This window comes from Mastomys coucha, unplaced genomic scaffold (genome assembly GCF_008632895.1).
Source record: "Mastomys coucha isolate ucsf_1 unplaced genomic scaffold, UCSF_Mcou_1 pScaffold12, whole genome shotgun sequence".
NCBI lineage: Eukaryota > Metazoa > Chordata > Mammalia > Rodentia > Muridae > Mastomys > Mastomys coucha.
This window is the reverse complement of record NW_022196894.1, coordinates 41,846,549-41,868,700: the sequence shown is the minus strand read 5'-3', so window position 1 is coordinate 41,868,700 and position 22,152 is coordinate 41,846,549. Positions and strand designations below refer to the sequence as shown.

General features: G+C 40.5%; 1 protein-coding gene across 1 annotated transcript in view; it reads left to right on the top strand.

Annotated features, from left to right (window-relative positions):
• Atp6v1a (ATPase H+ transporting V1 subunit A) overlaps nucleotides 1-21,948 on the top strand; it is a 52,120-nt gene extending 30,172 nt beyond the window's left edge. Inside the window, exons 6-15 of the mRNA XM_031363953.1 lie at nucleotides 716-867; nucleotides 3,291-3,453; nucleotides 4,077-4,185; nucleotides 9,027-9,149; nucleotides 9,232-9,346; nucleotides 10,620-10,683; nucleotides 11,627-11,830; nucleotides 17,750-17,844; nucleotides 19,679-19,850; nucleotides 21,250-21,948. Of these exons, the coding sequence (XP_031219813.1) occupies nucleotides 716-867; nucleotides 3,291-3,453; nucleotides 4,077-4,185; nucleotides 9,027-9,149; nucleotides 9,232-9,346; nucleotides 10,620-10,683; nucleotides 11,627-11,830; nucleotides 17,750-17,844; nucleotides 19,679-19,850; nucleotides 21,250-21,342 (1,290 nt within the window). The 3' untranslated portion in view covers nucleotides 21,343-21,948. The remainder of the gene's footprint in view (nucleotides 1-715; nucleotides 868-3,290; nucleotides 3,454-4,076; nucleotides 4,186-9,026; nucleotides 9,150-9,231; nucleotides 9,347-10,619; nucleotides 10,684-11,626; nucleotides 11,831-17,749; nucleotides 17,845-19,678; nucleotides 19,851-21,249) is intronic.
• Nucleotides 21,949-22,152: the final 204 nt, after the last annotated feature.

Sequence of the window (22,152 nt, the reverse complement as noted above, 5' to 3'; positions counted from 1 at the left end):
TAAAATGCAATAAGCAGTTTTTCAAAAGTGTTTACAAAAATAAGTGTGTGCTTTATAACATGCAGAGAACACATGCCAATTTGAGATTCTAGAACAGCAGTCTAGATTTGTTCACTAGATTAAAGATTCGCTCATTCTAAATGGAGGAATTGCCCTAGAGCAGACCACTCATGTTTTAACAGACTACAGATTTCTCCTGGAATTTAGAGTTACTTGTGAATGGTTTAAACAGTCTCAGTGGTCAAAGACGCTGTCATACTCTCACTTCCTTTTAAAAATATTAGTAAAAACATAAAAATAACATTAAATATTTTGGGACTCTTGGCATGTATTTTCAAATTAGAGCAATATGATTGTTACAGTAAAACAGGGTGAAAAGAAAGTGTGAGACTGCCACTTTTCCCGAATTTAGGGAGCATGTGTAGCCTTGGAGACTTACCTGGCGTGCACGTACAATTTATGTAGCTCTTTAGTACTTGATGTGCGCCTTTCCAAAAACCTCCTACCATACTTTATATTAGTCAGCAAGATGCACTCAGTTAAAAACTATGGCCATATGTAAAGACACATAAAAACTACACATCTCCCTTCTCACTTATAGAAGCAGCCTTCTGTCTGCAAGAGGAGCCTGAGGTTACTTACTTACATTTTGGGAGAAGAATGAGTCACAGATTCGGCCACCCTTAAAATTTTACTGTTTTGTTTGTTTGAACAGGATGTCGTCCTGGAACTTGAGTTTGAAGGTGTGAAGGAGAAGTTCAGCATGGTCCAAGTGTGGCCTGTGCGTCAGGTGCGGCCTGTCACGGAAAAGCTACCTGCCAATCATCCTTTGCTTACTGGCCAGAGAGTTCTTGATGCCCTTTTTCCGTAAGTTTGCTCTCTCCCACCATTTGCCCCCAAGGTATTATATGCATCTGTCTTTTTGTAATCTTTGCAGATATGAGTTCTCTGTATTAAATAGAGTGGTAGGTTTTATCTAGGGCAAGAATGGTGAATTAGTTACATCCTTTGCCAGTAATTAAAGAGGCAAAGTTTTTTTCCTGCATAGTCAAAAAAACCACATTATGTTAAAAAAAAAAAAACAACAAACTTCCTGAAGAAAGAAAATTTCTAAAAGACTATCTGTGACAAAGCATATAAGTAACTTTAAGTTGTCCTAGAATTAATAGATTGGTGTTGCTATAAATTGTTAATTTCTAAGATCAGATGAACTATGCATGTTGCCAACAGTAGTTATTTATAGTGTGCTCTTTTCCGTTTTCTTTGCTTAAAAATTTTTACTTTCTTTTGTTAGACACATGGCTTTACTCAGCTGTGTTTTCTACAATGACCTCATCATTTAATTTCCAAAATAGACTGGTTTCTGCCTCAACCTTGAATCACTATAAACTCATGATTTAAAAAATAAAAGTAGGGCTGGAGAGATGGCTCAGTGGTTAAGGCTCATAACTGCTCTTCCAGAGGTCCTGAGTTCAATTCCCAGCAACCACATGGTGGCTCACAACCATCTGTAATGGGATATGATGCCCTCTTCTGGTGTATCTGAAGACAGCTGCAGTGTACTCATATACATGAAATAAATAAATAAATATATCTTTTAAAAAAAAAAAAAGGTAAAAAAGGCAGCCCCCCACCCCCACCCCCGGCCAAGCAGGCACCCTGCCACTGAACTGAGCAGCCTCCCCTGCACTCTCACTGAAGGCTGACTGAAGGCTGACTCTTCTGAGCGGCTCTTTGGATCACTTTACTGTTTCTTTCCCACAGAGATCTCTCGCTGCTAATTGCCTCCTGTCTGTATCCTTCATTATTCAGAATATATTCCACAGACTGAATCTTATGAGTAGTTCCTAGTGGTATAATAAAACTTTGTATTTTGCCAGGACTCGCCTGGCAAAATCCCAACTGTGGATCCGTTCAGCTGTTCCCTTCTGCTTTGCACATACCACGAAAAACCAGATGATCCGTAGAAATTGATTTCTGCCCACACTGCTGTGTCCTCGCAGCTGCTTCATGGTTCTCTGCGTATTTCAGATACTCAACTCAACGCCGCCTGCCTCCTTCCCCTTTCTCCTTCACTGAGAAATGAGACTGAAGCTCCACCTACCTCCTCCTCTTTTCCCCTTTTGGGGTTTATCACACTTCTGGGCTCCTCAAGTGTGTCTCCCTCTTCTGCCTCTTTTCACGAGTTGCCTGTCTAGTGAGAGAGAAAGGAAGGGAGGAGGAGAGGAGGGACGAGTTTGTCCTTTCTGCTTGTCCCTGCTCTCGCCCTTGGTGTCATGGCAAGCTCCTGAGAATACACATGATACCAGCGCTTCTCCTTTTACCCATGGGAACTCTGTCTTCCTCTTAGCATTGCTGGTTCCTTAAACTGGGCAATACATTTTAAATTTGTCACAACTTTGAATATTGCCTTGTCATGGGCCCCCTGTTCTCATCTGTTCCCAATTCCTGTAAGCTTTGGGATTTCTTAGGTTTCTCTCCTGTAATACCCTCTGCCCTCATTCAAACCTTAGCTCTTTCAGGATAGCCTTATCACTCTTCCTGACTAAACTAAACTTTATGGTAAGGTGTAAGTTTACTAGACCCCCTTATGAAGAAGATACACTTCATATGTGCTTTATAGTTTTAATTTGTGTGTTGTCTTTAGTGAATAGACTTGTACAAGCATGAATGTCATCGGGGCTATTTTGTTATCTCCCTATGTTCATACAGCTTCATAAGATACTTCCTCGGGTGTCTTAGGGAACACACTTTCACTTTCTATCCACTGTAAGTGATAAAGATGGTTAATCATAATAAAATACTTGCTAGTTTGTCTTTTGTTATTTTGAGATAGTGTGTCACTCTGTACCTCAGACTTGCCTGGGATGCTGTGTAATTCAAGCTAGCATTCAGTTCATGGGTAATCCTACTGCCTCAGCCTCCCAAATGCTGGGACTATAGGCATGAACTAACACGTCCATTTTTTTTTTTAAAGACATGCTTTCTCTATGTAATGCTAGAACTCAACCATGTAGAGCAGGCTGGCCTCAAACTCACAGAGATCCACCTGCCTCTGCCTCCTGAGTGCTGGGATAAAAGGCATGCTGCATCACACCTGGCTTACATCCATCTTAAAACATATGCTACTAGGCACAAATGAGTTGCTAATAATTACATCAATATAGTCTATGTGTTTAGAAATGTTTCAGAGTAATTACCTTAACAAATATCTACTTTGTTTGGCAGTATACATTAGCTAGCCAACAGCATAATAAACATTCTTTGAATTTTTGTTTTGTTGTCCTCAGGTGTGTCCAGGGAGGAACCACTGCTATTCCGGGGGCTTTTGGCTGTGGAAAGACTGTGATTTCCCAGTCTCTATCCAAGTACTCCAACAGTGACGTGATCATCTATGTTGGATGTGGTGAAAGAGGAAATGAGATGTCAGAAGTTCTTCGGGACTTCCCTGAGGTTCGTCTATAGAAAACTCCAAATAATCGTCTAGAGGAAATACTGCACATCGACAAAGAATGGTGCTTTCAGTTGTCAATACGCTTTCAAAGAATTTTAAATTAATATTTTTAAAAAAGAAAATGAATTCTTCAAAGTCAGACACCTAGAAGTTTCTCTTCTTTGTTCTCACTTAAGAGGAAAATAAGATGGATAAAAGAAAAAACATTTATATTTTGACTGGTATGGTGGCATGTGCCTGTAATTCCTGTACTTAGGAAGCTGAGCCAGAAGGGTCAGTTCAGGGCTAGCCTGGACTACATGAGGCACTGTCTAAAAAACAAACCCTAAGAAACTGACAGTTTAGATGTGAAGCTTTTCATGGGCTCTGTGATCTGGGCTACTGTAGTAACAGTACATAAGATAATGGATTTCCTTTGACCATTTGAAATGTCCAAATGAAACTGCCCATTTGTTAGACAGTGCTGTGAACAGGGCAGAGAGGTTGGCGTGGTGGGCAATATAGGCAATTCTGATGAAAGGTTTAAATAGCAACAAGTTGCAATTTTTGTAAATGGAGGAAATCTAAACTGTTGGAGTGTTATACTGAAACTGGAGCTCACTAATGGATTTCCTACCCTTAGCTCACCATGGAAGTTGATGGTAAAGTCGAGTCAATCATGAAGAGGACGGCGCTGGTAGCCAATACCTCCAACATGCCTGTGGCTGCAAGAGAAGCCTCCATCTACACTGGTGAGCTGGGAGTTGGAAGAAAAGAATTTAACACTAGCACCCAGCTTTTCTTTCCCAAAGAACTTCATCTTTAAAAAACTCCCATCCAATCACTTCCCTAGCATTTAAGAAATATCTGCTTTATTATATGTATAGTGAGAATAAGTAAACAAAGTTTTTTAGAAGATTGTATGTGCAAGTGGATATGTGGTGTATCTATTATGCCATGTGTCTGTGTGCCCTTAGAGAACAGAGAGGATGTCAAACCCTCTGGGGCTGCGATTACAGGCAGTCGTGAGCTATCCAGCTTGGTTCTACAGACAGAACTCAGGTCCTCTGAAGAAGCTCTTAACCTCTGAGCCATCTCTCCAGCCCCAAACATAAGATGTTTGTTGCGCTGCTCCAGATGGTGGTGTGGTCTTCTTCACCTGCTCCTCTCCCTCCTCCCCTGCACACCCACCCTGCCCTTGCTGCTGTTGAGCACATCCAGGGCCTTCCTTGCACATACGAGGCAAGCACTCCTGCGCTGCACCCAAGCTTCCAGGTCTCTTAATGCTCATAAAGCAATACGTTTACCTCCTTAGTTTTATTATTTATCTCTATTTTAACATTGTACTATATGTAACTATAGTTATGCATCTATAACTGCTACTGCTTTTAGGAACTCCAAAAGATAAGAAATGTGTAGCACTGTGCACTTTCTACCTCTGCTCCTTCAGCCTTCATTTCTCCATTTTTAGGAATTATTAACTCTCTGTTTTGTTGTAGAACTAGAGAGCCAATATTATTTAGACTTTGGCCTTTCCTAAATGGAGCCAGTGTTCCCTGTGGCTAGTTTCTCTCCTTACTTTCTTGATTTACTAAACGTGTCCTTTGGCAGTTTCTGCAAGAAAGACTCACAGAAATCTTCATTTTCCTTGAACTCTTACTTTCTTAAGTTTCCAAGTTTTTTTTCCCTGTTGCCTTTAAACTTTAACAGTTGTGCTTCTGAACTAAAATTATTAGACCACAATTTTTTGTAGCCTGGTAGTTTTTACTAACATATATTGACTTGCACAGACTTCACGATTTATGGTCTACTGGGTTAATATAGTAATACTTACTTTGTTCATGAAAAAAAACAGGTTTCAATTTTGAAGAAGGAATGCCTATCCAAACCTTAACAGTGGTTTGGCCGAGTACAAACTTCTTGGATCAATATTATTTTGCCTGAGAACACTTAATCAAGCAGTAAATATTGGGAGCAAAAATCTGAGAATGATTCTCCCCCTTCTAGAAGTAACTTTTTTTGGTCCAGAGAATTTCTCTTTAAATTTGAAGTCTCAGAGCTTTCTTAGGATATTGGCAGTGTTGGCAGTTTGGATACTTCTTCAGACATGAACCCTGCCAGTCTCTGAATTTTTTTTTTTTTTTATTTTGAAAGACTTGAGAATTATATCTGCAACCTTTTCTTCCATTAGACATAGTGGAGCCCTTCTGTTTTCTAGGCCTGCTATTTCCTATCCTGTCGTCTATTTAGACTTTCGTGTGTACACAGATGAGCAGTGTCTGTTCCTGGTGTTGCCTCTAATGTAGCCTACGTTTCTGTACTGGTTTTATTTTTGTTCTGGGCGGTTCACTGCAGCCACGCTTTTCATCTGTTCCTGGGCAGGCTCTCTTGCCACCACTGTACTTCCTTCTTCATTGTTTTTATTAACTATCTTGGACCATTACTCATCTTTGTAAGAGATGGGTGGAACTGGCTGTGGCTGGTGCAGGGGAGCAGGAATTCTTCATGGTTACTTGTGAAATTTGTTACAGTTGTGTAATTATTTTACCGTTTCTCTTGAGTGAACAGCAAGCTATTGGTAGTGAGTCCTTTCTCTTCCCCCTGCCTCACCCATGCTGTGTAATGGAGACAGGGAGTGCCTGTGTGTGCTGTGTTGCACCTCCATCTTTCTTTTTTTTTAAAGATATATTTATTTATTTTATGTATATGAGTACACACTAAGCTGAACATGGTTGTGAGCCTTCATCTGGTTGTTGGGAATTGACTTTAAGACCTCTGCTCACTCCGGTCAACCCTGCTCACTCAGGTCCAAAGATTTATTTGTTATTATAAATAAGTACACTGTTGCTGTCTTCGGATACACCAGAAGAGGGCATCAGATTTCATTATGGGTGGTTGTGAGCCACCATGTGGTTGCTGGGATTTGAACTCAGGATCTTCAGAAGAGCAGTCGGTGCTCTTACCCCCTGAGCCATCTCACCAGCCCCACCTCCATCTTTCTACGGATCCTCCATGCCAACCTGGGCCTGAGGACCTCCTGCTCTGGCCATTCTGCTCCGCAGCAGGTGTGTCTTGGTTCACAGAAGATTAGTTCAAGTTGTGTCACTTCAGAGACTCCTTGAAACTTCCCTGCTTGCTCGTGGATTTGTTTTTACTCATTTGGATCTTTTTCCTTGTTATTTTAGCTCAGGGTTAAATGTGCCTCCACCTTAGACACTGGACTTATAGTCCTGCTTTTCACACTTTTGTTTGGTTATAATGTATGAAAAGGAGAAGAAAGTAGCATGTTCCAGTACTACTTAAAGGGAAATCTACTCATCTTGCATATGGTTGCCGTTTCCTTTATATGGATAGAGCAGAAACATAATTTTTAAAAAAAAAAGATACTGAATTTTAAATTAAGGGTTGGCATTGCATGAGTGCAGAGGCCAGAAGAGGGCATTTGACCCTTTGGAGCTGGAGTTAAGGGCCACCCCGCTGGTGCTGGAACCTAAAACAGGGGCTCTGCAAGAGCCATGAGTGCTCTTACCTGCTGCCCTGTCTCTGCACCTTCGGTAACCGTGATGCAACCAGCATCTCTGTGATGGTCAGGGTTTACCTCTGATAGCCATTCAAGTGGTGTGGCAACTGTGAGAGACTTTGCCTCTTATCTTTGCCTGTGCTAATCCGGTTAGCACACAGAAACCATGAAGCAGCTGAAGTGCCTAGCACCTGGAGTGGATGATTGACATTTTAACAATTGTTGCTTTATTATATCTTAGTCAGTCTATAATGTAAAATGGACTAACCTCTTTCCCATGCACGTCAACCATTTAAAAACTGCCTGCTGTCAGTTTTCCTTTTGGATGGTAGTTGTCTTTCATATTGATTTATACAGGTTCTTTGATGAGTGAAGATAATTGCTCCTTTTGAATCTATGAGTGCAGCTCGGTTTGTCTTTTGACTCCTCACCCCATGCTAGGGACCAAACCCCAGAACTCACAAGTGCTAAGGAGACACATTACCCCTCATCTTTTTTGGGTTTTGTTTTTATTTGTTTGTTTGGTTGGTTTTGGTCTGAGTTATTGGTTGGTTTTGGTTTTGGTTTTTCTTTGTAGGCACTGAAAAGTGTATGTAGGTGATTAGTGAGCCCTTGATTACTCATGTCTATTTATGTTTTCTACAAAGTATCTAATATGAACATACAAATGTTGGTAGCATTTCCTCACAGACCTAAAACACATCTGTGCTTATATTAAAAAGTCTGTTTTAGAGGCTGGAGAGATGTCTCAGTGGTTAAGAGTCCTGGCTGCTCATCCAGAGGTCCTGAGTTCAAACCCTAGCAACTATATGGTGGCTGTAATGGGATCTGATGCCCTCTTCTGGCATGCCAGTGTACGTGCAGATAGAGCACTCAATATACATAAATAAATAAATCTTAAATTTAAAAAGAAATCTGTTCTAAACATTAGGCTAAACTATCTGGTGTATTTTTATTGTTTTTAAGTGTAAATACTAAATTCTTTAAAGCCTTGTTTTTAAAACCACTTTATACTTAGTGTTTTTTATTTTGAGTCATGATGTGGTACATAATAAAGTGCTGGTTTATAGCAACTTTTTCTCTTTGCTTATGAGCTTGTTTTGTTCTTGCTAGAACAAAAGTCAGGACATTAGGCGACTGGCAATATAGACATAACTATATGTTTCTATTGTCATAGAGTTGTATATAATATTTGTTTTTTGGAAGATATTTATATATATCTTATCTCCTTTAATATATTACAAGTATATCGGGTAGGAGTTATTCCACTTTAATAGATTAAAATCCTGTATTGAAAAGGTTTGGCTGAGATAAATAACAAGACCCAGACACTTCAGTTTTTTGGTGTTTTACTGTATAGGGCAGGACTGGGTCTGCATATCAGAGACATAAGGGACGTGAGGATGTCTTGAGCTTAGTTAAGCATGCATGTTTAATTTACACTACAGACAAGCTGTGCTCAGAAACTTATTTCAGGATTAATTATATAAACAGAGAGCAAGGCATAAAACCTTTTCCTGTGTAGAGTAGGTTTGGCTATGGCACATGCATTTAGTCCTGCATTTGGAGATGCATAGGCCGGTGGATCTCTGGATTTGAGGCCAGACTGTTCTACAGAGTGAGTTCCAGGACAGTCAGCGCTACACAGGTAAACATTGCCTCAAGCAAACAAACAACCCTCAAATTACAGTTGTTTGCCATAGCCGTGGCCAGGATGCTCTTTTCCAGTCTGTGATGAACCCCGGCCAAAAGTCGGTCTTTGGGCTTCAGCACGTTTTGAGGGCTTTAGGAAGTCTAGAAAAATGTATAACATGTCTGGCCACAGAACATAGAATTTTAAATCACATTCTTTTAGATTGAGGTCAGTTACATGTCTTATCTAAATGGAAAAGATTCTTGGAAGTATGGCTCAGCTGTGTGCCTAGAAATATAAACTTGGGGAAATGGCTAACAAGATACTTCATGTGCTTGTTGTTTTAAAATTTCTTAGGGAACTTTATAAAGTAAAACACCAAAAAAAGCCAGTACTTTGTTTTCTGACAGTGTAACTTAACAGTGTTCTTTTCTATTTAGGAATTACACTATCAGAATATTTCCGGGACATGGGCTACCACGTCAGTATGATGGCTGACTCTACCTCTAGATGGGCTGAGGCCCTCAGAGAAATCTCTGGTCGCTTAGCCGAAATGCCTGCAGGTGAGTCTAGTGTCTGTTGTCACTGATAACATTTTAGGAGCTGCCTTGGAACTCCCTTTTGAACTTTTCTCTTTGTTTTCAGATAGTGGATACCCTGCATACCTTGGTGCCCGGCTGGCTTCTTTCTATGAGCGAGCAGGCAGGGTGAAATGTCTTGGAAACCCTGAGAGAGAAGGGAGTGTCAGCATCGTGGGAGCGTAAGCAGCCACGTGTTTGCTTTCCTCTCTGTATCTGTTTACTCGGTGGAGACGGGCTGACTGTGTAGCAGGGCTGACATGGGGCTAGTTGCCTTGCCTTTGCCAATAGACATTCCCACCATGCCCAGCTCGTGCTCTTGACTTCTCAAAAGAAAAAGAACGTCACTTATTTTAAAGAGAGGGCTGGGAAGATTGCTCAGTCAGTAAAGTGTTTACCACATAAGCTTGAGGATCTGAGATTGCAGAACCTACATTTAAAAAAAAAAAGCTGTGTGTGTTGTCACGTGCCTCTAATTCCAGAACCAGGCATAGGGTGTGGAAACAGGTGAGGGATTTCTGGGGCTTGCTGGGCAACCAGCCCACACTACTTAGTAAGCACTGGGCCAAGTGAGAGACTGTCTCAAAAAAACAAGGTAGATGACTCCTAAGGATCAATGCGTGAAGTCATCCACTGGTCTGCACACACAAACACACACACCTATACCCGCAGGAGCAGAGAGGAGGGAGGAGGGAGGAGGAAGGGAGGATATATATACATTGCTCTGGGAGTGGAGCTTCTTAAGCAGAATTGCACTCAGAGAGCTTCAAAGGCACTTTGTGAAGCAATTCAGGCTGTCTTTGTATCTTTGGGTTTCATGGGTGTGACTTCCATGACTTCGTAAATTCAACTCATTGTATCTTAGAACTAACTTTAAAAACTGTAGGTGTGTTAAGAGGAGGTTATCTCATGCTAAGGACAAAGTATATAGATTTATGACTACTGCATAAAGCCTTACAGTTCTCAGAACGTTCCTATTTCATCTTTTGTATTAGAATTTGAAACTAATTACAATAAATGACTGTTTTCATTTCTCAGACTAGATGGCATTCAATAATTGCCATTCGTATTTTCAACAAGGTTTTTCCCAGGGGTCATTTACTTTTAAAGTTACATCTATGCAAACATTAAGGCTGGGACCTAGGGAGAGGCTCACTAGGTTAGTGTTTGCAGCATTGAATTCCCAGAGTCCATTTAAAACAGGATGTTGGAGGGGACTTTTAAATCCCAGCACCCCTACAGCCATATGCGAAGTAGAGATAGGAGAATCCCTGGAAACTCCCAAGATAGACACAGCATGTACAAGGGCAAACAAACTGTCTCAAACAAGGCAGACCCCACAGTGTCCTCTGACATCCATAAGTGTTTTGGTGTCTTTGTATTGTTAACTTTCAAATATATGATGTATGTGATTATTTTTCATAACGTTTCTAATGATTCTATTTTTGTTTCTAGAGTTTCTCCACCTGGTGGTGATTTTTCTGATCCAGTCACTTCGGCTACTCTGGGTATTGTTCAGGTATGACTTCCCTGCTGCCACACCCAGTTGTGATTTAGCCAAGTGATCATCAGATGTTTAGTTTAATCACTAAAGAACTGGCAGAAATTAAAACAAAAGTGTTTTAATAGCATCCTTAACACTGTGAAAGTTTAATACATTCTGGTTTTTCTTAGTTCCTCACAGTTTATACTAAATGTAATAGAAACCTGGAATACATCCTTGTAGCAAAGTTTTCTTTAGTTAGAGTTATCCTACCCAATAAACTAACTCTTAAGTATAGAACTGAATAGGCCCCAAACTGCATAATACCAGAACATCCCAGGATAGTCCTCGGTCCCATCAGACAGTGGGTATCTCCCGTCATGCAGGAGCACCTGGCTCTTCTCTCGCTGCTCTCCCATTGCTTAGCCTGGTAGTCTTCTGCATCTAGCTGCTGCCAGGGTAACTATACCAGGTGAGAGCAAGGCTGGAAAATGTGGTTTCTATTTAGACAGTTGTTTACCTGAGTCAAGGCATAAATTTTAGTGGATAGCTATTCATTAAAGAAGCCTAAATTAAAAATGTTTGCGAATCAGAACTATAGTTTTAAATTATGTTGTTTGAATTGACTCAAGTGTTAGTGACTTGAGTTTCTCAGAGTGTTTAAAGGATTTTAGTCAAGGTAAATGTCTGTTCCGTCTCAGTAAACCCTCTGGTCCTTCTGTTGTTATACCATAATAGTCTCCAGTTGCGCCTGTTTTCTTTCTTACTATCACATTTGATATAGTTATCACTCACCAGGAAAATGGAGAAATGTGATTTTTAGTTAAGATTGGGTTTTGCACAGTTTAATATTGCAGTTATATTTACATATGCTAATATGATACATAATTGGCCCAAGAAGTTACAAAGTTCTTCTTAGGGACAGATTTACTATACTTCTTTGAAAAAGAAAGACCTAACTTCTGTATTTTTAAATCAGGTGTTCTGGGGCTTGGATAAGAAATTAGCTCAACGCAAGCACTTCCCCTCTGTCAACTGGCTCATCAGCTACAGCAAGTACATGCGTGCCTTGGATGAATACTATGACAAACACTTCACAGAGTTCGTTCCTCTGAGGACCAAAGCTAAGGAGATTCTGCAGGAGGAAGAGGATCTGGCGGAAATTGTGCAGCTCGTGGGAAAGGTGCGTGGGGCTGCACTGGGTGCCGTACAAGTTGCTGAAACTTAACTATACAGGTGCTTGCCTGGCTGGTGTAAGTGCTCCGACTAGTCTCAGCACTCAGGAGCCTAAGGTAGGGAGAGTGCCACAATTCTGAAGCCCATCTGTGATAGAACTAACTGGGCCTTATATTCAGTACAGCGTTTAGCATGGTCCTGGGCTCATGACAGGTGAAAACAAGACACCCATCACCTGTCAAATTAGATATGGAACTAAGGCCCGTTAACATAATTTTTGTAGTGGCAGTAGGGCTGGGAATCAAAGGATCAGATTCTCGTTCCTCTAATAATTAGCTACGGGACCTTCAATAAGTGACTTACATACAATTGCCTAGATCTAGATATTCCAGATGAAGATGGTATAAATAACTTTAGTCATTTTAAATCTCACAATTGAATGATTTCTCAGGTCATATAAAGAACTAGCCAGGACTTAAAATTTCTCCCCAACCCCTTCCCTGTTTTTTTTTTTGTTTTGTTTTGTTTTTCTAGACAGGGTTTCTTTGTATAGTCGTGGCTGTCCTGAAACTCACTCTGTAGACCAGGCTGGCCTCGAACTCAGAAATCCGCCTGCCTCTGCCTCCCAAGTGCTGGGATCAAAGCATGCGCCACCACCGCCCGGCTCCCCTTCCCTGTTTTGAGATAGATTATTACTATGTAGTTCAAGCTAGTTTCACATTCACAGTCCTATCTGTACCTCCCAAGCACAGGGAGTATAGGTATGTGCCACCATGCCACAGCCTGTTATTTTTATTATATCTGATGAAATAACCTCCTAATTTTTTCCAACAAAGGATAATGTTATTAGATAGCTAACATCTAAGGCATGTATTACACACTTAGTATTTACAGAGTATTGTGATCCTCTCAGAGGAGCAAGGAATCAGCCTACAGTACCAAACAAAGGTAATTTGAGAAAAATATTTTGCTTATGATTACAGATTAAAATATTAAATACTCATTTATCAGTCCTAGTAGGGCATACAAACACAATCCATCACGAAGAATCAGAGAGTAGCAAATGTGATGCAGAAATAAATCAGTAGGAGCTGGGGAGATGACTCAGTCAAGTGCTCGCTGCACAGACAGCTACAGGCATCTGAGTTCAGATGGCCAAGACCTGTGTAGAAAGCCACATGTGCTGCTGTGTGCATGTGATTCCAGCAGTATGGCGGTAGACCTGAGGGTGCCTGGGGCTGCTTGGGCCACCATTCTACTGGTAAGTCCTGAGTTCAGTGAGAAAACATAAGAGAATGATGGAGGAAGACAACCAACATCAGCCTCTGCCTTCCACATGCACACGTGCAGACACACTGCCCACATGCAAGCTTCTACACACACATGAGCATGTATGTATCCATATGTAAAACAGTTTATTATAACTTGCCAGTATAATAAATGTAATAGGAAAATGATACCTCAACCAATATGTAAACAATATTTGAAGTTTACTGTTCTAATTTTAGAAATTTCTTACAAAGCAAGAAAGAGAACTTTGTAACTCTGTAAAAACTAATAATGCTAACCTCCACATGGTAGTGTGTGCCTGCCTATATTGTACAGCTGCTGGGGACATGGAAGGGAAAGGTACTTGAGCCCAGAAGTTTTATAGTAGCCCAAGCACATAACAACACACTGTCTTAAATAGAACATGGGGCAGGAAGGCTGGACAACTACTTCAAAGCACTCGCTGCTCTCTCAGAGGACTGGGGTACAGTTGCCTTACAGAGTTGATGTCTGGCCTCCACAACTCTCTGTACCATGCACACATACATGAGCACTCACACACATATATGCACTAAAACACATTTTTGATAATACCACTTCTGTTTGAACTATAAAGTCAGTGCACTACCAAGCACATTCCTCGCTGACTTTATATTTCAACCCTGGAGATTGTACCCCATGCATATCAAACAAACATGCTTATTACTGATCTGCGTCTCAGTCCACTGAGGCTGGATCTTCTGATTAAACAGTAATCATTCTAAAGTTCATTTGCTGTCCTAGACATTCACTCTTAAGAAAAGAGTAAATAAGGAAGGGATGTTCTCCTATTGGGTATTAACAGAAAACGAGAGTAATAAAAACGGTGTGGTATTGGTGAGACAACAGCCAAGTACACCCATAGACAGAGCACGGGTAGACTCATATCTGTATCCTCAGTCCTGCAGAGTGCCACAGATCAGGTGAGGGAAGGATGGCCTGTTTTGGTCAGCAGTGGACAACCATTAAGTGTCTGAAGCAAATAAAACCAGGTTGCTTCCCATTTCCACATACAAAGGTAAACTACAAATAGGTTAAAATTTTAGGCATGAAAGGGAACACTTGCACATCAATAGAAAACAAAATTTTGGGGGATTTATTTTGTATGTGTGACTGTCTGTGGATATGTACATGAGAGTGCACATGCTGTTGGGAGCTAGAGGTGTCAGACAGTTGCACACAGTTATGAGGTGGTGTGGGAATCAAATCTGGGTCTTATGAAATAGCAATGTGTGTTCTTAACTTCTGAACCATCTCTTCAACCTTAAAAAAACACATCTATGATAAAGACACTTGCTGCCAAGCCCAATGACTTGAGTTCAACTCCTGGGACCCACGTGGTAAAAAAGGAAACTCCCAAAACTTGTCCTCTAACTTCCACGTTTGTGTTATGGCACTTGCACATGTGCACACGTGTGAGCACACATACACACTACTTACATACATATATAAATGTTAAAGAAAACCAGTCTTATAAGGCTCTTTTTGTTATGTAGGATTAGAAAAGGACTTCTGCAGTTTTCCTTAAGTATAACAAGAAAGCAACGGTGGGGCTGGAGAGACAGCTCAGTGGTCAAGAGCGCTTGCTGCTCTTTCAGAGGATCTACATTTGGTTCCCAGCACTCACATGGCAGCTCGTCACTGGCTGTAATTCCAGTTCTAGGGGATCAAATACCTTTTCTGGCCTCTGTGGCACTGGGTACACACGGGTATACTCAACATATTTGCAGGCAAAACACTCATACACACAAAATAAATATAATAAAAATTTTTTAAAGATTTATTTTATTATTATATCTAAGTACACTATTGCTGTCTTCAGATGTACCAGAAGAGGGCATTCAGATCTCATTATGGATAGTTGTGAGCTACCATGTGGTTCCTGGGATTTGAACTCATGACCTCTGGAAGAGCAGTCAGTGCTCTTAACCACTGAGCCATCTCTCCCACAATATAATAAATTTTTAAAGGAAGTTTTTAGTAAATAAAATTGATAGTCTACTCTCTAAAATGTAACCAAAGGATAGAGTAGACAGATGAAAAAAGGAAACCAGAAATATTACAGACCTATAAAGAGTCTTTGAAACAGCAATAATACAACAGTCTACAGGAGTTTGAATGGCAAAAATTGTACAGCTGGGTGTTGCCAGGTACTGTGGGATCTGGGACTGGTATACAAATGATGAGTATATCATCTAGAGTGGTCATAGTAGACACAGTGCTGGGTGCCTTGAGTCCTCAGCAGATAGATATGGTAGTAGAAAATGAGATGAAATTGGATTGCCCTCTAACAAGGGCAAAGATAGAATATGAAGAATGGAGAATTCAGCAGGCAGTGGTGGCACATGCCTGTAATCCCTCAGGAGGCAGAGGCAGGTGGATCTCTGTGAGTTCAAGGCTAGCCTACTCTTCAGAAGGAGATCTAAGATACCCAAGGCCACACAGAGAAACTCTGGGGGAAAAAAAAAGAGAATGTGCATACAGAATGAAATTGCCAAGGTTGAAAGAAAGTGAATTATGTAGCAAAGAATAGCATGGTGGATCTTAAAATCACCATGTCAAAAACACCAGAGAATGCTTTAAATAGTGAAAATGCTTTCTCAAAATAAAATATACATTTTTGTATAATTTAAAACAAAACATGATGCTTGCTTAAAATATTTACATGTGGTTGGAGAAACAAATAGAGATGAAAGAGATCTTTTGAAAAGAAATCTATGAAAGACTTGATCACTCCTTACCTAACGTGCTAATGCACATAAGTCTCCCTAGAGGGCCTTGAACTCTGGGATCTGCCCCTTTCTCCTTTTGTTAGTGAGCCCAGCAACAATGGTATTATCTCATGTTTGCCTGGGTGATTGGCAACAGTAGAGCATTTTAGGCAGTGATACCTAGTGACTGAGGCTCTGTAACTAGTTTACCAATAAAACAGCCCTCACATAAGTGAATACTTGCTATCCACCATAGTTCTAAACATCCTGTAATGTGAAAAACAAAGTAACTTTATGGACTGTTTAGATTTCTGTCAAACAAACTTAAAAACTGGATTCAAATAATAGAGACTAGGTAAGATACTAAAAAGTACTTTAAAGAATGGGCAGGGTGGTGGGGGAGGATCAAGGAGGATTGAGGGAAGGGAAAAATAGAATAGGATCAAATATACTGTATATGATTCTAAGAAAATAAATGTTAAAAACGTGTGGGGATTGGATACTGGAGAATTGGCTCAGCAGTTAAGAGTACTGGCTGCTGTTCCAGAGGACCTGGGTTCAATTCCCAGCATCCACATGGCACCTCATAGCAGCCTTTAACTCCAGTTTCAGAAGGTCTGATGCCCTTCTGCCAAGTACTGCACATATACAGTACAGAGACATACATGTAGGCAAACACCATACACATACAATAAAAATAAATAAATGTAAAGGGGGTGTTGCAAAAGTAGTTCAGAAGTTAAGAGTACTTACCACTCTTGTAGAGAACCAGGTTGTTTCCTGCACCCACATCAAACAGCTTACAATCACATGTAGTTCCAGTTCTAGGGCATCTGATACCCTCTTCTGCTTCTGGGATCATGTGCATACATGGTACACATCAACACACATGGCTGTACACATATACACATAGATGCTTTCAAAAAAGTAATCAGGACTAGTAAGATGACTCCGTGGTTAAGAGCCCTCAAGGGGTGGTTCACAACCATCCCTAACCCCAGTTTCAAGATATCCAGTGCTGAGCTGGAGAGATGGCTCAGCAGGTAAGAACACTGACTGCTCTTCTGAAGGTCCTGAGTTCAAATCCCAGCAACCACATGGTGGCTCACAACCACCCATAATGAGATCTGACGCCCTCTTCTGGAGTGTCTGAAGACAGCTACAGTGTACTTACATATAATAATAAATAAACCTTTTTTTTAAAAAAAAAAAAAGATATCCAGTGCTTTCTTCTGACCTCTGGGAGTCAGGCACACGCATAGTACACATACATGCATGCAGGCAAAATGCTCATACACATAAAATAATAATTAAAAAAATTAAAAGCCTACTCATGTTGATAACAGTATTATCCATAGTTAACCAAGAGTGAAAGTGACTTGAATGTCCACTTATTAGTGAATGAACAGACAGTACATTAGTACAGTGTGTTGTTATCATATGCTGCAACGCTAAGCTAGTCACAGAACAATGTGTGATCTTACTTGTCAGCTGTCCAAACGAGGAAGGGGAGCAGTGCAGTTTGTGGGCTTAGGGTTTTAGGGGTGCAAGAGGGGCAAGTTTAAAAACGGCTCACAGCAATGTGATTGTGCTTTAGAGTACTGAACTTTGAGAGGTTCAATTCAGACCTGCCTGAAATTTACTTTGCTCTCCAGGCTAGCCTAGAACTCAGAGCAATCTTCCTGCTTCAACTGGCTAAATACTGAGATCATAGGCATGAGCCCACTATACCTAACGCTAAATGCTAGATTTTTTTATTTATGTGCTGTTTCCTCACTATTAAAAAGCATAAGGTTCTTTTTACTAGTGATAACTGATTGTTATGTTGATGTATACTTGCTAATTAATTGTTACCATCAATCTCATGCGATAGATTAAATTTCTTAAGCTATACTTTTCTTTCCTAGGCCTCTTTAGCAGAGACGGATAAAATCACTCTGGAGGTAGCAAAACTTATTAAAGATGACTTCCTACAACAAAATGGGTACACTCCTTATGACAGGTATGCTCCCTGCACTGATTTCCTTGTTTATTTGAGGATTTTCTGTTGTGTTTTGGGAGAGAGCTGCCTGTGCATTGAAAACTTTCTCATATGAGTGCATTCCGATTCAGTATATTGCTTATTTTATATGTTCATAGCAGACATCAAATATGCCCCTTGTCTCAGTTTTCTTGGTAGTCAAATTCTGACAGTGTTTTCACTCACAGCAGGCTATAATTAGAGTGAATTGTGGCTTTGTGTGCAGACCTGGGGCAGCACCCCTGCCTCAGCTTCCTTCCCTGCTGCTTTCTACTGGCCTTGCCTAAGGATTGATTTTGTGCTTTCTCTGCCTCATTTCATAAGAGACTCACGTTTCTTTCTTTCTTTTTTTTTTTTTAAAGATTTATTTATTTATTATATGTAGGTACACTTTTGCTGTCCTCAGACGCACCAGAAGAGGGTATCAGGTCTCATTGCAGGTGGTTGTGAGCCACCTTGTGGTTGCTGGGAATTGAACTCATGACCTTCTGAAGAGCAGTCGGTGCTCTTCCCCGCAGAGCCATCTCACCAGCCCGAGACTCACGTTTCTTGCTGCAAAAAAAAAAATCTTGCTGAGTGCCTCTCCTCCTCTCTTCTTCCACCGTTTCCCCATGCTTGCCTGTTTCTCTACTAGTGCATGGGTGTTTTAGAGAACCTGTTTTAAAGATTATGAATTTGCGTCTTTTGTCTTCAAAGATTATGAATTTGCGTCTTTTGTCTTCAGCTAGCCTTTTCTTTTTATTTGACTCCATAAAAAAGAGAGAGAAACACTAGGAAAATGGCTCAGTGTACCTGATTTTACTCCCCCCCCAAATCCACTCAAAACCAAGCACAGTAGCATATGTATGTGTCCCTACCTCCTTATGGTAAAGTGGATGCTGGAGACAGAATCCTAGAAAGCTCATGGACCAGCTAGAAGCTAGTGTGGTGTTCACAGCAGAGGCTCTCAGAGAAGATGGAAGGCAAGGACTGACCCCCAAGATGAAAAACTGAGCAAATGGAAGGATTAATCAGAATGTAGGGCAAGTAAAAAATAGGCCAATGTGTTAGCTTCATAACCCTGATCTGTCCTGAATGGAATCACTACATAAGAAAAACAGGCAGAATTCTTTAGAAAGATTATAATAGGATTCATGGAATTGAGTTTTTGCTCGTTCGTGTGTGTGTGTGTGTGTGTGTGTGTTTGTATGTATACGTGCGTGCCTGTCTGTCTGTCTGTCTGTCTGTCTGTGCTTTTAAAATATATAAGTAGATAAAAATAAACATACTAAAGGAAACAGAAGACTTTGGGAGGTGAGGGGCGGTGACAGCTTCCCTGGCATACCCAAGACCCTGGGTTCAGCACAGTGAGAAAAAATGAGAGAGGAAGATATGGGGCATGGGGTTGGGGGAGAACAGGGTAACTTTAGCAACTTTTCAGTTATCTGCTTTCCTATTATTCCTTAAACCTTATCTCTGGTCACAAGAGAGTCTGCTTCACAATTGTTTTAGCACTTAAGCTCCATATTGAGTTGCATGTATGAAGCCAACTGCTGACTAGTCACTTAGAGTCCTGCCCCGACGTTCTCTGGTTGACAGTCTCAGCAGAAAAGTCAGCATTCCTTTCAGTACATGCATATTCATATCCATGTGTGCCATCCAACTGAGGTGTCTTTCCCCCACTGTTTCAATCCTTATGTACCATCTAGTGAATAGTGGCAGAATGCATACTACACAAACTAATGGCTAATCATTCATAACTAAAGTTTCACATAGTAAAGGTGTGAGTTTGCCTTGCAGGTTGTTTTTGCTGACTTCCTGTTGTTTGTTTCCCTAGGTTCTGTCCATTCTACAAGACAGTGGGGATGCTGTCCAACATGATTTCATTCTATGACATGGCCCGCCGAGCTGTGGAGACCACTGCTCAGAGTGACAATAAGATCACATGGTCCATCATCCGGGAGCACATGGGGGAGATTCTCTATAAACTTTCCTCCATGAAATTCAAGGTATATTTCCTTTCTACCTCAGCTTGTGTCAGTAAGAAACCAACTATTCTTTTCTTCCTCCCTCCCTCCTTCCCCCCTTCCTCCCTTTTTCTTCCTTCCTGCCCTATTTGAGTTCTAAACCTAAGATTTGAAATTTGCATTTTTCTTTTCTGTTTAAGATTTATTCTCATTTTATTTATGTGTATATGTGCATTTGTCATACATATGTGTGCCACAGGTGTGTGGATACCTGCGGGGGCCAGAAGTAGGTGTTGGATACCTGGTATGGATGCTGAGAACATGAGTCCTCTGGAAAACCAACAAGTCTTTATCTCAGCCCCTGATGTGCACTTTTCATTTTATACTGCTTAGGTTGTGTAAAGCCAAAACCGTCTTCCAAGTTAGGGTCACTCAGGAATTCCAGTGGTAAAGACTGAGGTGTGTCATGTCTGTGAGGCTAAGAGATGGTCATCCAGTAAGAGCACTTACTATTCTTGCAGAGAGCCTGGGTTCAATCCCAGTACCCACATGGTATATTACAGCTCCTGAAGTTCCAACGATCTAGCACCTCCTCTGACCCCCAAAGGCTCTTGCACACAAATGATATAAAGATATACACTCAGACACACATGTGCATGTTTTTTTAAATTAAATTATAGTATATCATTTCCAAAATAAATCTTAATGTGTTTTCTCTGTCTTAGCTACTAGGCTAAGTTTAAAGTGAAGTCTTGGCTGGACAGTAGCTACTTTACTAGAGGGCCTTTTATCTCATCTAGCCTCCACATTCTTACAAAGTTTAACTAGTTAAGTGAACTTAAACCGGTAGAAACAAAAATACATGACTATCTTTAAAGTGTTTGATGAATTTGATTACATTTCATCATTTCTCAAGTCATGATTTACAGGCATATAGAATAATCACCCATTAAAAATGATCCTCTGGATATATTCATACTACAGAAACAGAGGTTCAGATCTAAAGGCCACCAGGTGACTTAATGGGTAATGGCCCTGGCTGCTTAACCCGATGACCTGAATTCAGGTCTTAGATTATTGTCCGTGCTTCCCTTCTCTATCCAAGTGTGATGCCACCAGCCCTTGAGTAGGAAATTCACTGAATTTTAACTCCACTTGTTGTATGTACACATACATCTAATGTGTGATGCTACCAGATTCCCACTAGTTTACACAGCGCAGAGGTTTGATCATTGAGTGTCAATAGCAGGCAAAATCCAGAAATGAAATGTTTGGTTTTGTGTTAGTCTATTTGCACATTTCCACTGTAAAAGAAAGTAGGGTTTACCTGTGATTTACCAGTGTACCTCCACTTAAGTTGATATTCCATATTAATAAATGACCTATCACACATCTTGAAAATTATTTCCCATAGATAAATTTGTATTCTTTTCTTTTTCAGGATCCAGTGAAAGATGGTGAGGCAAAGATCAAGGCCGACTATGCACAGCTTCTTGAAGATATGCAGAATGCCTTCCGTAGCCTTGAAGACTAGAACTGTGATTTCTTTCCTCTTCCTCGGCAAGCTCATACGTGTATATTTTCCTGAATTTCTCATCTCCAACCCTTTGCTTCCATATTGTGCAGCTTTGAGACTAGTGCCTATGTGTGTTCTCGTTCATTTTGCTGTTTCTTTGGTAGGTCTTATAAAACAAACATTCCTTTGTTCCAGTGTTGAAGGAGCTCCCTGACCTTTATCTGAAGTGGTGAATGTAGTGCATTTGATACACATGTAACATATATATCGTAACATGATACATACTGTAAACTTGTATGTAAGGTGACTACCCCTCCCCCTGTCTCCAGTAAACTGTAAACAGAATTACTGCATGTACTCCGTTGGGAATGAAAGTCCAGGTCTCCATACCATGGATGGGTACGTAAGAAACGACTCGGCATTTGTAGCCAGACCACTTGCAACTCAGTGTTTTGTTGAGTAGCCATTTTGCAGGAAATATTTCCATTTAAAAACATCAAAGATTAATGTTCCAGTTATTTGTAGCTCCCCAGTATCAATCAGGACTGTTTGTGGGCACTTGGGGACATTTGCAAGGCTGAACATAATAGATAAATCAGTTCCCTCTGAAAATGTGAGAGAAAGAATGAAAAGAGCCAAGTGGTCAAACTTAAATTGACACCATCTTGTTAAAGCGTGTTTTATTTCACTATGAGAAATTTAATATCAAGGACTTTTATATACTTAATTACTAGGAAACCTTTTTTTTTTTAAGTACAATTTAAAAATCATTGAAAATGTGATCCACATCATAGCCAGACGAGCTTCTCAGAGTGGGGGTGGGTTGGG